This window comes from Dendrobates tinctorius, unplaced genomic scaffold, assembly GCF_039654945.1.
Source record: "Dendrobates tinctorius isolate UK_male_01 unplaced genomic scaffold, ASM3965494v1 ptg000129l, whole genome shotgun sequence".
NCBI classification, from domain to species: Eukaryota; Metazoa; Chordata; class Amphibia; order Anura; family Dendrobatidae; genus Dendrobates; species Dendrobates tinctorius.
In genome coordinates, this window is record NW_027361797.1 from 41,150,562 (window position 1) to 41,165,021 (window position 14,460).

Genomic DNA, 14,460 nt, shown 5'->3' on the forward strand with positions numbered 1-14,460 from the left:
GGACCACTGTTTGGGCACATGGCAGGGTTCAGAAGGGAAGGAGCCCTGTTTGACTTTTTCAACCTAAAATTGGCTGGAATTGAGATCGGACGCCATGTCGCGTTTGACGAGCGTCTGATGTGCCTAAACAGTGGAAACCCCCCACAAGTGACCCCATTTTGGAAACTAGACCCCCTAAGGAACTTATCTAGATGTGTGGTGACCACTTTGAACCCCCAAGTGTTTCACTAAAGATTATAATGCACAGGCATAAAAATATAAAATCCTGTTTTGTTCCCACATAAATGATCATTTAGTCCCCAATTTTTAATTTTCCCAAGAGTAACAGGAGAAATTGGACCCCAAAAGTTGTTGTCCAATTTGTCCTGAGTACCCTGATACCCCACATGTGGGAGAAAACTACTGTTTGGGCACACGTCAGGGCTCGAAAGGGAAGTAATGACGTTTTGGAAAGCAGACTTTGATGGAATGGTCTGCGGGCGTCATGTTCCATTTGCAGAGCCCTTGATGTTCCTAAACAGTAGAAACCCCCCACAAGTGACCCCATTTTGGAAACTAGACCCCCTAAGGAACTTATCTAGATGTGTGGTGAGCACTTTGAACCCCCAAGTGTTTCACTAAAGATTATAATGCCCAGGCGTGAAAATATAAAATCCTGTTTTGTTCCCACATAAATGATCATTTAGTCCCCAATTTTTAATTTTCCCAAGAGTAACAGGAGAAATTGGACCCCAAAAGTCATTGTCCAATTTGTCCTGGGTACTCTGGTACCCCACATGTGGGAAAAAACTGTTTAGGCACACGTCGGGGCTCGAAAGGGAAGTAGTGTAGTTTTGGAATGCAGACTTTGATGGTCTGCTGGCGTCATGTTCCATTTGCAGAGTCCCTGATGTGCCTAAACAGGAAAAAAACCCACGTATGACATCATTTTGGATACTAGACCCCCAAAGAACAAATCTAGATGTGCCCCCAACTAATCTAATGTAAATTAGTAGTGCATGGAGGTGTGGTACAATTTGAAGCAATCCTTCATGCACAGGCCAGGTTTTTCGGGGCAGGTGTCGCATTGATAAGTGGTGTCTCTGCGTATTCCTTTTTTGTAACACACTCGACACCTTTTTTGCGGCTTACCTTTTCTTGGGGTTGGCGGGACCACCCCCGGAAAATGCTGACCTGGGACAATACGAGCACCTTCAGTTCCTGAAGTACTGGGGCCCGCTCCTTCCTGAGCGCCAAACATCAGGGCATCACAATGTGCATGCCCCAGCGATACGACATACCTTCAGTTCCAGGAGGTAGTGGTTACTACCTCCTGGAACTGAAGGTACGTCGTATCGCTGGGGCATGCACATTGTGACAGCAGGAATGCGTTGAGCATTGCCATTTGGACGATGTGCACGGCCAGCTTTTTGTACCACACCTTGGCCTTCCTCAATGCATTGTACGATTGGAGGAGTTGATCGGAGAGATCAACTCCCCCCATGTTTTTGTTGTAACCCACTACACATGTCGGTTTGCGGACCTGTGTAGAGGTACCCCGTACAGTGCAGAGGGTACTGCCATCACCGTGTATGGTGGTCAAGAGATGGACATCTCTCTTGTCCTTGTACTTGACCACCAGCAGGTGGTCGCTACATTGGGCTCAGCTCTCACCTTTTCGGAGCATCTGCCCAAGTAGCGTCTTCGGGAGGCCTGTCTGATTTTTGCGGACAGTACCGCAGGTTGCGGTACGTCGCTCAGAGAGGGATTTGTAGAGTGGGATGCTGGTATAAAAGTTATCAGTGTAGAGGTGATAACCTTTATCCAGCAGTGGGTGCACCAAATCCCACACAATTTTCCCACTCACTCCCAGGAAAGGAGGACACTCAGGGGGTTCAATCCGGGTGTCCTTCCCTTCGTAAACTCTAAACTTGTGGGTGTACCCTGAGGTACTCTCACACAACTTATAGAGTTTGATTCCGTACCTGGCCCTCTTACTGGGCAGGTATTGACGGAATCGCAGCCTTCCCTTGAAGTGAACCAAGGACTCATCCACGCAGATGTCCCTTTGGGGCACGTACACTTCAGCAAACTTTTTGTTGAAGTGTTCGATGACCGGCCGAACTTTGATCAGACGGTCAATGTTGGGGTCATCTAGTGCGGGACACTCTGCATTATCAGTATAATGCAGAAACTTGTGGATGGCCTCAAAACGCGTCCGGGCCATGACCATTCGGAACACTGGAGTGTTGTATAAAATATCAACACTCCAATATTGCCGAATTTTCGGCTTCTTCAGTATCCCCATATGGAGGACCAGGCCCCAAAACTGCGTCATTTCAACTGCGTCTACAGGAGACCAGTTTGAAAATGTTGAACGCGGGTTTTGCTCCAAAAATTGACGAGCGTACAAATTAGTTTGCTCCACCATGAGGTTAACAAAATCCTCAGAGAAAAAGACTTTGAAAAAGTCAATTTCTGTGAGGCCTGTGGTGTCAAACTTGATTCCTGATTCTGCCACAAAATCAGGAATCAGTGGCTCGTAATTTTCAGGGGGCGAGGTCCATACGGGGAGCACTGGGTCAGCTGCGGGCATGGTGGGCGCTGCCTCATCTTCTGTCCTGGAGCGTCTGCGTGGCGGTTCCGCAGGACCCGAGGAGGAAGATGAGGAGGGGGAAGAGGAAGAAGAAGAGGATGAAGAATCCGAAAAATAAAGAAAAGTCGGATCGTCATCCAAATCGTTATCAGTGTCGGAGGCAAGTATAGCATATGCCTCCTCCATTGTATAGCGCTGTTGGGATGAATTTGATGACATTTTTGTGTAAATATGGTGCTTGGGTGTACACTTTATTGAAAACTGTATGTGTACGTGAGGGGGGGAAGTGATTGGTGTAAACTTTCTGTAAAGAAAAAGCTGTGGAAAAAAGTCTAAAACAGCAGGCCCTAGCTGATAAGTGTCATTATCAAAACTAGGCTGCTGGATGTGCGCACGGGGTGGTGCAAGGGGGGGGGGGGTGGAAAAAAAAAAAGGAAAACGGCAGGCACAAACTCTGATAATTGAATTGTGTCACTTATCCAAGTTTCGCAGCTGCGGGATGTGTGTACGGAGGGGCTAAGGAAAAAAAAGCGAGCTCGAGTGTTGATCGGTGAACTGCGTCACCAATCAACGCTCGGCGGCTGCGCACGGAGGTGGCGCACAAGTGGGGTGGAGGGGGGTAAAAATAGGGGGAAGGGGGATGGGGGGATTGGGGTGGATGAAGAGAGATTGGGCAGGGATCAACAGTTAGGGTTGTAGTTAGGTGGCACAAAGGGGGGTGAAAAAAATGAAAAACGGCAGGCACAAGCTTGGATAAGTGACGTGTGTCACTTATCCAACTTTTGCGGCTGCGGGATGTGTGTACGGAAGTGGCACAAAGGGGGCTAAGGAAAAAAAAGCGAGCTCGAGTGTTAATCGGTGAACTGCGTCACCGATCAACGCTCGGCGGCTGCGCACGGAGGTGGCGCAAAAGTGGGGTGGAGGGGGGTAAAAATAGGGGGAAGGGGGGTAAGAGGGGGGTGGAGGGGGGATGGGGGGATGAAGATAGATTGGGGGGGTGAAGATAGATTGGGCAGGGGATCAGGGATCAATTAACACTTACAGTTGTAGTTTTCTTTCTTCTTTCTTCTTTTTTCTGCTGGGATTGTGATGCTACAAGCTGTGGCACCACAATACCCAGCACAGGAGCTCTTGCTACGTCCGACCTCTCTGCAGGAATCCTCAGCTAGAGTGAGGACCCCTGTAGACAGGTCAGACAGGTCAGGGGCAGGTCAGGGGGCAGGTCACAGAGCGGTCACATCGCTGCTGTGACCTGTCATTGGTGGGATCGAATGATTACATCGATCCCACCAATCCCTGATCTTCCTGGTGACCATGGCAACTGCCTAGAATCGGAGCTCACAGCTCCGATTACTAGGCAGGTCATGCCCAGGTCACCAGCAGGGCACAGAGCGGTCACATGGTGACCGCAGCTGTGCCCTGTGGTTGGCGCGATCGCCGATCTAATCGATTGCGCCAGCCAACTCCTGCAGGCCCTGCATCAGGCTCCAGCCTATGATCGGTGCTAATATAGCACCGATCCTGGCCGGTACTGGCAGGCCACAGCGGCGATATAGCGCCGCTGTGCACTGCGATTGGCGCGATCGATCAGATCGGCGATCGCGCCAATCCGGGTGCTTTTTGCCGGTGCCTGGCATTGCCAGGCACCGGCTCTAGGATCGAGTACATCGGTACTCGATCCCAGCCTAGGACATCATTGTTTCAGCCAAGCTGATTGGCTGAAACAATGAGAAACGCTGCGATTGGCTGTTCAGAATCACAGCGATCTGGATTTCGGGGGGGCGGGATCGCAGCCCGGGATGCCGACACCATCTTTTCTAAGGTGAGATGGCGTCGGAATTTTAATGCGATCACCGCGACTAAAGGGCCCGACGTACTATCCCGTCCACGGTCATACGGGCCCGGGTACCGTGGACGGGATAGTACGTCGAATGTCAGGAAGGGGTTAAAGTAACCCTAAATAAAAGCATCTTGGCCATTTATTCCAAAATTGATTTGGTCTTTTGTCTTTATTTAATATTGGGACTTGTACTGCCATGTGACTCTTCTCTGCTTTATATAATGGTGACTCCTCACTGGGGCAGTTACCTGTAGGAACGTCCTCTTTGCACCACTCCTCTTCCCGCACATCACTTTCTCTTTTCTCCATTATGGCTTCAGTATTGATGTTCTTCAGATATTTGCTTGGATGTCAAAGCTGTGAAAGAAATAATGTAAAAGTCACAGACAGAAGGAAAACTCACATGGAATATTCTAGATGGAGGCTTTTACTACAAGCTCATGGGGCACCTGAGCCGCCAAAACATGCTGACATCTCCACCTCCTATATCACTGGGCTGCCCTCAGTCAGTACGGCGGCGTGTAGTGATAGAAGCCGGCGTCACTGTAAGTAACTGCATTATGGCAAAGTTATTTCCTTGATTATCCCTTAGGCTAATTTCACACTTGCTTTTTTTTGCAGCGCGTTTTTCCCACAAAAAAACGCATTGGAAAAACGCATACAAACGCATACAAATGCTGCGTTTTTTTCAAGCAATTTTATGAGCATGCATGAAAAAAACGCAGCGTTTTTATGCGTTTGTATGCGTTTTTAGTGCGTTTTTACCGCGTTTGTGTTTTTTTCCAACTTTAGGTGGCCCCTCACACTAACCCAAACCATGACTTTACTAACCCTAACCCTAACCCTGACCCTAACCCTAACCCTGACCCTAACCCTAACCCTGACCCTAACCCTGACCCTAACCCTTAACCAAACCATACTAACCCTAACCCTAACCCTGACCCTAACCCTAACCCTTAACCAAACCATACTAACCCTAACCCTAAACCCTAGCTAACCCTAACCCTAGCCCTAAACCCCCTTAACTAACCCTAACTCTAACCCAAACCCCTAAATTCCATCGTCCAACTAATGGTAAAAAAAAAACGCATGCTCAAAAAAACGCATACATAAGCATGCCAATGCGCACATATGCGCACCCATAGACTGATAATGGGTGTCTTGCTGTAAAAAAACGCATTGCGTGCGCATGCGGTTTTTTGAGGCAAGTCGGACGCCCAAAAAATGCAACAGGATGCATTTTGTGCGCCCGAGCGCATACCGCAAAAAAACGCATGCGCGGAAAAACGCATACAAACGCATGTGTATGCGCACATAAGCGCATCCCATGCAAAGTATAGGAAAAAAAACGCATGCGCTTTTTAGCACTAAAATACCGCGAAAAAAACCGCAAATGTGAAACCAGCCTTAGTGACCGGGTCAAATTTTTTAAAAAAATTTTTGGGAAAAAATATATGTGGTCATTTTGAGGAGCGCTATGGCTATAGAGCACACTGCAGTAAGTTGGTGGTGAACAACCTTTTATTGGACCACTACGCGTTTTGGCAGCGGACTGCAGCCTTCCTCAGGTGATTTACAGATAGTGGAGAAAGTGACACATTAACCCCTTCCTGACATATGACGTACTATCCCGTCCATGTGCCCTGGGCCTTAATGCCCATGGACGGGATAGTACGTCATAGCGATCAGCTGTGCTCACGGGGGGGCCCAGCTGATCGCGGCCGGGTGTCAGCTAGTTATCACAGCTGACACCCGGCACTATGTGTCAGGGGCGGTGACGGACCGCTCCCGGCACATTAACCCCTGGCACACTGCGATCAAACATGATCGCAGTTTACCGGGGGCATAGGTATGCATCACGCAGGGAGGGGGCTCCCTGTGTGCTTCCCTGAGTCCCACGGAGCAACGCGATGTGCTCGCATTGCTCTGAGGGCCTCCTCCCTCAGGCCCATGGATCCAAGATGGCTGCAGGTGCCTTCCGGGTCCTGCAGGGAGGTGACTTCTCAGTGCCTGCTGAGAGCAGGCCCTGAGAAAGCCTCCTGCAGTGCCTGTCAGATCGCTGATCTGACACAGTGCTGTGCAAAGTGTCAGATCAGCGATCTGACTTTATATAGTAATGTCCCACCCGGGACAATATAATAAAGTAAAAAAAAAAAATCATGCGGAAAAATAATTTTTGAAAAATTCCTAAATAAATAAAAAAAAAATATTTCCCAATTCTTTTTTTGTAAATAAAAAAAACAATAAAAGTACACATATTTAGTATCACCACATCAGTAACAACCCGCCCTATAAAACTGTCCCACTAGTTAACCCCTTGAGTGAACCTCTTACAAAAAAAAAAAACCAAGGCAAAAAACAATGCTTTATCATCATACCGCAAAACAAAAAGTGCAATAACACGCGATCAAAAAGACGGACATAAATAAACGTGGTACCGCTGAAAACGTAATCTTTTCCCGCAAAAAATGAACCACCACACAGCATCATCAGCGAAAAAATAAAAAAGTTATATCTCGCAGAATAAAGCGATGCAAAAATGATTTTTTATATACAAGCGCCAAAACATAAAAAAATGATATAAATGAGGTATCGCTGTAATCGTACTGACCTGAAGAATAAAACTGCATTATAAATTTTACCACACGCGGAACGGTGTTAACGCCCCCCCAAAAAAAGAAATTCATGAATTGCTGTTTTTTGTTCATTCTGCGTCCCAAAACTCGGAACAAAAAGCAATCAAAAAATGTCTTGTGCCCAAAAATGGTACCAATAAAATCGTCAACTCGTCCGGCAAAAAATAAGACCTCACATGACTCTGTGTGTCAAAATATGGAAAAATTATAGCTCTCAAAATGTGGTGATGCAAAAACTATTTTTTTGCAATAAAAAGCGTCTTTTAGCGTGTGACAACTGCCAAACATAAAAACCTGCTATAACGCTTCTTTCACACATCCTGATATTTCCGGTACCGGAGATGTCAGTGTCCATGTGTGTAATACTTACAGAACATATGTGGCATGCATGTGCAGCATCAGTACAAGGATGGGCGCCAGGGAAGAAACGTTGCAGTAAGCGCTGTTCCCCTGCTCCGGGTGCTGAACACAGCTCTCATCATTCTCCCCCTACTCTGCCGGCGATCAGCGCAAGCAGGGGATTATGAATTACATTTAAGTAATAAAAGAGACAGCAGGTGGCGGCTGATAGGACTATTACTCCCATCAGCCTACCACCCCTTTTTGTGGTATATTAAATGGTTCACAATTATCTCTACCCCCAGGAAAACGAGATAAGGCATCCGCCTTAATGTTCTTGTTCCCCGACCTATATGTGACAAAAAAGTTAAACCTTGTGAAGAACAATGCTTCATCTTGCCTGTTGAGGCGTTAGACATTTTGCAGACTCTAGATATACGAGATTCTTATGATCTGTGATTACATTAAGCAGATGATCTACCCCCTCCAGAAAATGAAGTCGCTGTTCAAAGGCCACTTGATTGCCAAGAGTTCCGTGTTACCAATGTCATCATCTCTCCGCAGATTTTATTTTTATTTATTTTTTGACTACAGTTTTTACAATATTCACATGGATTGTATTTACCAGGAGACGCATCCTGCGACAATACAGCCCCTACACCCAATTCACACAAGTCAACTTATACAATAAAAGTCTAAGTGATGGCAAGCTGTTTGAGAATCGGCGCAGATGCAAAACACTCCTTCAAGGCATCGAATGCCTCACTGGCCGGATGGGACCACTTGGAAAAGTTTCTCTCTTTCCTGGTCATATCTGTCAGAGGTTTGACCACTTACAGTAGTAGTTGGCGTAACCCAAAAATCTTTGTATCACCTTCAAATCTTCAGGACGATCCCAATCCAGTACCACCTGGACTTTTGCTGGATCCATGTGAAAATCGGTGGATGATAACACATATCCTAGAAAAGTGATCTCCTCAACTGAGAACATAAACTTCTCTGGTTTGACAAATAATTTATTGTCTCTGAGTATCTGTAAAGGCCCCGTTACACATAACGATGTCCCAGCGATCCCACCAATGATCCGACATGGATGGGATTGCTGGGACATCGTTAGGCTGATCGCTGGTGAGCTGTCACATAGACAGCCCCTTCAGCGGTCAGGACCAGCGAGCAAGCTGGTATCCAACGTAAAAATCGGGTTTCTAAGAGCCGCGCTGTTCTTAGAAACCCGATGTTTACCTTGGAAACCAGCGTCACGCTAGTATCCAACGTAAATGGGTCACCCTCCCAGGGCTGTGGGGTACTCGGTACCGGGCCGGTATCAGCGGGATGTGTCACGGCAGCAGTGACCCGGTCCGTGGCCCTGGGCGCCCAATTAATGGGTGAGATTGAATGGTGGAAATACAATAGATTTAGATGAATAGTTCGTGATGCCACCTGTGGTGTTCAGCAATTAAGATGTTAAGCCGACGCTGAATGCAGATCCTCTGGGATTGGTGGTGTGGTGCAGCAAAGATGTTGAAGCTCCCCACAGGTGGAGCTGTAGTCCCAGGGCAGTGTAAAGGGGATGATAGCGGGGAGACGTGGATGGTGCAGAAATGTAGCAGTGTTGAGGATGTTGGCGCCGGAATGAGTGGAGGACACAAGGGCTTGTAGTTCCAAAGCTTTACTCACAGTCTGTAGTACGTACAGGTGCCTGCCTCCGTGCTGTGTCCTCCAGGTCAGGGGCCCAGTCAACCTCCAAGCAAGATGGAATGCTCCCTTCCAACACTCCGCCAACATGTGCCTTTCTGAACGTCTCCTCTATAGCGCCTTTGAGTGAAGTACTCCCAGTACTGAGTTACACTGGAGTTCCTCCTGTCAGATGTTCCCAAGTGTTAGGGTCGGTGGAACGCACCAGATATAAATAATAGGAGGTGCGTTCGCCGCCCGGAGTCCTCCGTGCGGTAGATGGTAAGACTGCTGCTGGACAATGGCAGGTGCACCAGAAGGTGAAGTACTGCGCTCGGGTTAACGTCACCCGAACGCTAAGGGTGGCTCTGTTCAGACACAGAGTCGCTTTGCAGAAATAAATATGAAGCCGCTGGCCCTTCACAGGAAGCTCAGCGGGTGGTGTTGCAGCCGCAACCGCCAATAGACGCTGCTACCGCAGCGCGGCAATAGCTAAAGCCATAGGCGTCGGTACCGGAGAACCGGGCACCGACGGACGCTAGTGTAGGTGCGGAAAGCACAGTGGCGTGTAGCTTGCCACAACCTGGAGCTGACTAACCCAACACACAGTCGCCAATCGTATTATCCAAGGGAAGGGGTTTCATAATAAGTCAGTCACCATTTCATGCATCCATCACTATACACACACAGCATAATATGCTACACTAGCGCATGGCCGAGCCGCCATGTGGGCTTTTTATAGCCATGCGCTTCCGGGACCTTCCAGTACCCTGGAAAGGACCAATCAGATCCGACACAGGACCTGAACAAGTGACCCCTGCTCTCCAGTGAGAGGTCACCTTGCAGGCATGCCCAGTAGCACGACATGAGGACTTAGCCTCTGGAGCGGTTCCCTGCAGAGCAGGTTGCGCTACCATTGCTGCACCAGAGGTGGCAGCAACATCCAGGCTGTCAGAGCGTGTCTGAGCAGTACACCTGGCTTACCGTGATTGCTGAGCAACACCTGGAGCGGTTGGAGGAGAATGGGAGACCGCAGGATGTCTGGCTCTGGATTCCTGCTGTGCAGAGTCAGGAATCCGACGCCTAACATTACCCCCCCTCTTAAGGCCCCATCCCCACTGTGCTCAAAAGCCACGATCAGGAGCGGTGCGTGGATGTTTTCTACCGGCTCCCAGGTTCGAGCCTCGGGCCCATGACCCTTCCAATCCACTATATAAATTTTTTTGCCTCGGACAAACCTGCGCCCTACGATGGCATTAACCTCAAACTCGTCAGATGAAAAGTCTGACGACCCGGCCAATGACTCAGAAAACCAGGCCATGTGAACTGGTTTGAGGAGAGACACATGAAACACGTCCAAAATGGCTAAATGTGGAGGAAGAGCCAGGCGGTAGACCACCGAGCTAATTCGCTCAAGGACCTTGAATGGTCCAATATATTGCGGCGCGAACTTAGGGGACTCGACCCGTAGTTTGATGTTTCGGGTGGAGAGCCATACCATGTCGCCAAGGGAGAAGCTTGGAGCGGTTCGCCGATACGTGTTGGCGGACGCCCTCATCCTTTCTTTAGAAGCACGGATAGCATCCTGAGTGCGATCCCAAATGTCCCGGGCCTCCACTGCCCAGTCTGCCACCCTGGAGTCAGTGGAGGACACTGGCATCAGAACAGGAACGCGTGGATGTTGACCGTAGTTTAGGAGGAAGGACGTCTGACCAGTGGAATCAGCCAACGCATTGTTTAGGGCAAATTCAGCCCAAGGTAGCAAGGATGCCCAGTCATCCTGCCTGGCAGAGACAAAATGCCGCAGGTAGGTAACCAAGGTCTGATTGGCTCTCTCGACCAAGCCGTTCGTCTCGGGATGGTAGGCGGAGGACAGATTTAGCTCGATGCTGAGTAGGCTGCAGAGCTCCCTCCAGAACCGAGACACAAACTGGGGACCTCGGTCACTCAAGATTTTGTCCGGCATGCCATGTAAATGGAACACGTGCTTTATGAGCAAAGTGGTAAGACCACGGGGCGGAAGGCAGCCGTGCGAGTGGCACCAGATGCACCATTTTGGAAAAATGGTCGGTGACCACCCAGATGACCGTACTGCCACCAGACTTGGGCAGGCCAACTATGAAATCCATGCCAACCATCTCCCATGGTCTATCCACCACTGGCAGGGGATATAACAGCCCCGCCAGCCTCTGTCTAGAGGGTCTGTTCCGAGCACACGAAATGCATGCTTGCACGTATTCCTTAACGTCTCGAGCCATATGTGGCCACCAATATGACCTAGCCAGGAGTTCGGTGGTCCGTTTATTGCCAAAATGACCACCTACCCTAGAGGCGTGTGCCCAGGTGAGGACCTCAGCCGTAGCTGAGGAACCAAGGTCTTGCCCGGTGGCACTGACTCGAGTGAAACTGGAGCCACAGTTGTAAAACTCTCCGACGGGAAAATAAGCCGAGGCTCAGCCTCTCCCTCTTCCGCCGAAACCATCGAGCGTGAAAGAGCATCCGCACGGACGTTCTTCTCTCCGGAGAGATAATGCAGGGTGAAGCGGAAGCGGGAAAAGAAAAGCGGCCACCTAGCCTGACGGGAGTTCAGGCGCTGGGCCGTTTGCAAATAGACCAGATTCTTATGGTCCGTGTATACCTGAAAGGGAAACCGAGCCCCCTCCAGGAGATGTCTCCACTCAGAAAAGGCCAACTTCATGGCCAGCAGCTCCCTGTCACCGATGGAGTAATTCTTCTCTGCCGGTGAGAAGGTCTTTGAGAAAAAGAAGCAAGGATGCTTCTGACCTTGAGCATCCTTCTGGAAGAGGACTGCTCCTGCACCGACGGAAGAGGCATCTACCTCCAGAATAAATGGCTTGTTCACATCGGGACGATGTAAGATGGGAGCACCAGCAAAGTGGGATTTGATAGACAAGAAGGCCTTGGAGACCTGTTCTGACCAAGCATTAGGGTTAGCTCCTTTCTTGGTGAGAGCAACCAAAGGAGCCACCAATGTGGAGAAGTGCGGTATAAACTGGCGGTAATAATTTACAAACCCTAAGAAGCGCTGCACCGCTTTGAGTGAATGGGGTTCTTGCCAGTCCATCACCGCTTGAAGTTTGGCCGGATCCATAGCCAATCCCTGGGCCGAGATGATATAGCCCAGGAACGGCAAGGACTCATGCTCAAACTGACACTTCTCCAGCTTGGTGTATAGAGAGTTCGCCCGTAAACGGTCGAAGACCCTGCATACGCATCTCCGGTGAGTGGTCAAATCTGGCGAGAAGATGAGTATATCATCCAGATAGACCACCACCGAAGTAGACAGCATATCGCGGAAGATGTCGTTGACGAAGTCTTGGAAGACAGCTGGCGCATTTCATAGGCCAAAGGGCATGACCAGATATACATAGTGGCCATCCCTGGTGTTAAAGGCTGTCTTCCACTCGTCTCCCTCGCGAATGCGGATCAGGTTGTATGCCCCCTGTAGATCTAGCTTTGCAAAGATCCGGGCCCCTCGCAACCTGTCAAACAGTTCAGAGATCAATGGAAGAGGGTACTTGTTCTTCACTGTTATGGCATCGAGACCTCTAATCAATGCAGGGACGTAACTCTCCGCTCTTTTTCTGAACGAAAAAGAACCCTGCACCAGCCAGCGACACTGACTTCCTGATGAAACCTGTAGCCAGGTTCTCCCGGATGTATTGTGACATAGCTTCTGTCTCAGGGAGTGATAATGGATACACACAGCCTCTAGGAGGTTCTGTGCCTGGCATGAGATCTATCAGGCAATCATATGGGCGGTGTGGCGGGAGCGTCTCCGCAGATTTTTTGGAGAAGACGTCCGCGTACTGATGGTAGGGTTTAGGAAGTGCGGAGAGATCCGCAGGCACTTCAGTGGAAACCACCTGAAGACCTTCAGACACTTTCCCTCACAATTTTTGCTCCAGGCCAGTATTTTCCCTGATGCCCACTCAATATGAGGAGAGTGGCAACGGAGCCAGGGAAGACCAAGTTGCACCTGGTCAATACCGTCTGGCAAAATGAGCAGGGATAAGATCTCTCGATGGGACGGAGAGATAGAAAGCCCGAGTGGGACTGTCTGATGGGTCACCTGGTTAGGAAAATACGCCCCATTAACCACCATGATGGTCAGTGGTTGAGGCAGCAACACCTAAGGGATAGCGTGTTTCTGGGCGAAGGTTGAGGACATAAAATTCCCTTCGGCCCCGGAATCCACGATAACCTCCGCCTCCCAGGTGAGGGGACCACTGTCTAAGGTACCCCGGAATACCGGTTTGGGTGAGAAGGGTTTCATGCTGGACTGACCACCTCCTATGACCACAGGACGTGGGCGTTTTTTCGCCCGCAAAGGACACGTGCTGGCCGAGTGTCCAAGTTGTCGACACTGGTAGCAACGTACATAACTACGCACCGGTGGTGGCTTGGAGTCGGTGCGGGACACCTCCATAGGTTCGGAGGGTACGTGCTCCTGTGCAGGGTATCTCAGCGGCTCTGTGAAGGTGGGAGCCAAATTAACCCTTCGTCTGGATTGTGCACGTTCCAGCCCGCGCTCCGTAAACCAGAGGTCAATGCGGGTGGAGACTGCAATCAATTCCTCCAGACTTGTGGGAACCTCCCTGGTAGCTAGAGCGTCTTTAACGTGCTCAGTAGAGATGAGCGACTTTGCCTTTTTTCGGGTCGAATCGGGTTTCATGAAACCCGACTTTCTCAAAAGTCGGGTCGAACGAAATCGGCCGATTTTTGTGAAAAGTCGAAGGCCGACTGAAACACGAAACCCAATGCAAGTCAATGGGGAAGCAAAGTTGGCAGGGAGTGGAGGACAGGAAACACACCTACAGTGCCCTTTTGAATGCCAAAAACATCAATTCTTATTACTGAAGCATTTCAACCTTAATTTACTTCATAATACTAGTTACGCACTGAAAAATGGGGGCTATTTGGCTAAATTTGTGGGGGGGCAGGGCTGGCTCCAGGTTTTCATGTGACCTGGGCCAAAGAGCGCCCCTTTAACACATAGCACAACTCATGATGCTCCGAAACGGTAGAGAAATAGCGGTATAGTACAATGAAAAATACTTCAATTCTTACATCTCATGACTGATATCCATTTTAAATTCTCCAATAGCTCCAAAAACGGACAGTATATTACTCCATACAGTATTATGGCCACCGCATAGTGCGCTATACAGAGTAATGAGGGCCATATATTTCTCCATACAGAATCATTGGTCCCATATAATGTTTGAAACAGTATATGATGAGCTCCACATAATGCTACAGTATATGTTGGTACCCATGGATGAAGCTACACTGTCTTATGGGCCCAAATAATGCTCTATATATAATGGGCCCCATTTCTAATGCTCTAGTGTATAATGGGCCCTGTAAATGCT

At 49.2% G+C, this 14,460-nt stretch overlaps 1 protein-coding gene across 1 annotated transcript in view; it reads right to left on the reverse strand.

The window, feature by feature from the left end:
• The window catches only part of LOC141047847 (uncharacterized), a 147,846-nt gene that overhangs the window by 28,493 nt on the left and 104,893 nt on the right, over window positions 1–14,460 (reverse strand). Inside the window, exon 2 of the mRNA XM_073543180.1 lies at window positions 4,664–4,772. Coding sequence (XP_073399281.1) covers window positions 4,664–4,724 — 61 coding nt within the window. The 5' untranslated portion in view covers window positions 4,725–4,772. The remainder of the gene's footprint in view (window positions 1–4,663; window positions 4,773–14,460) is intronic.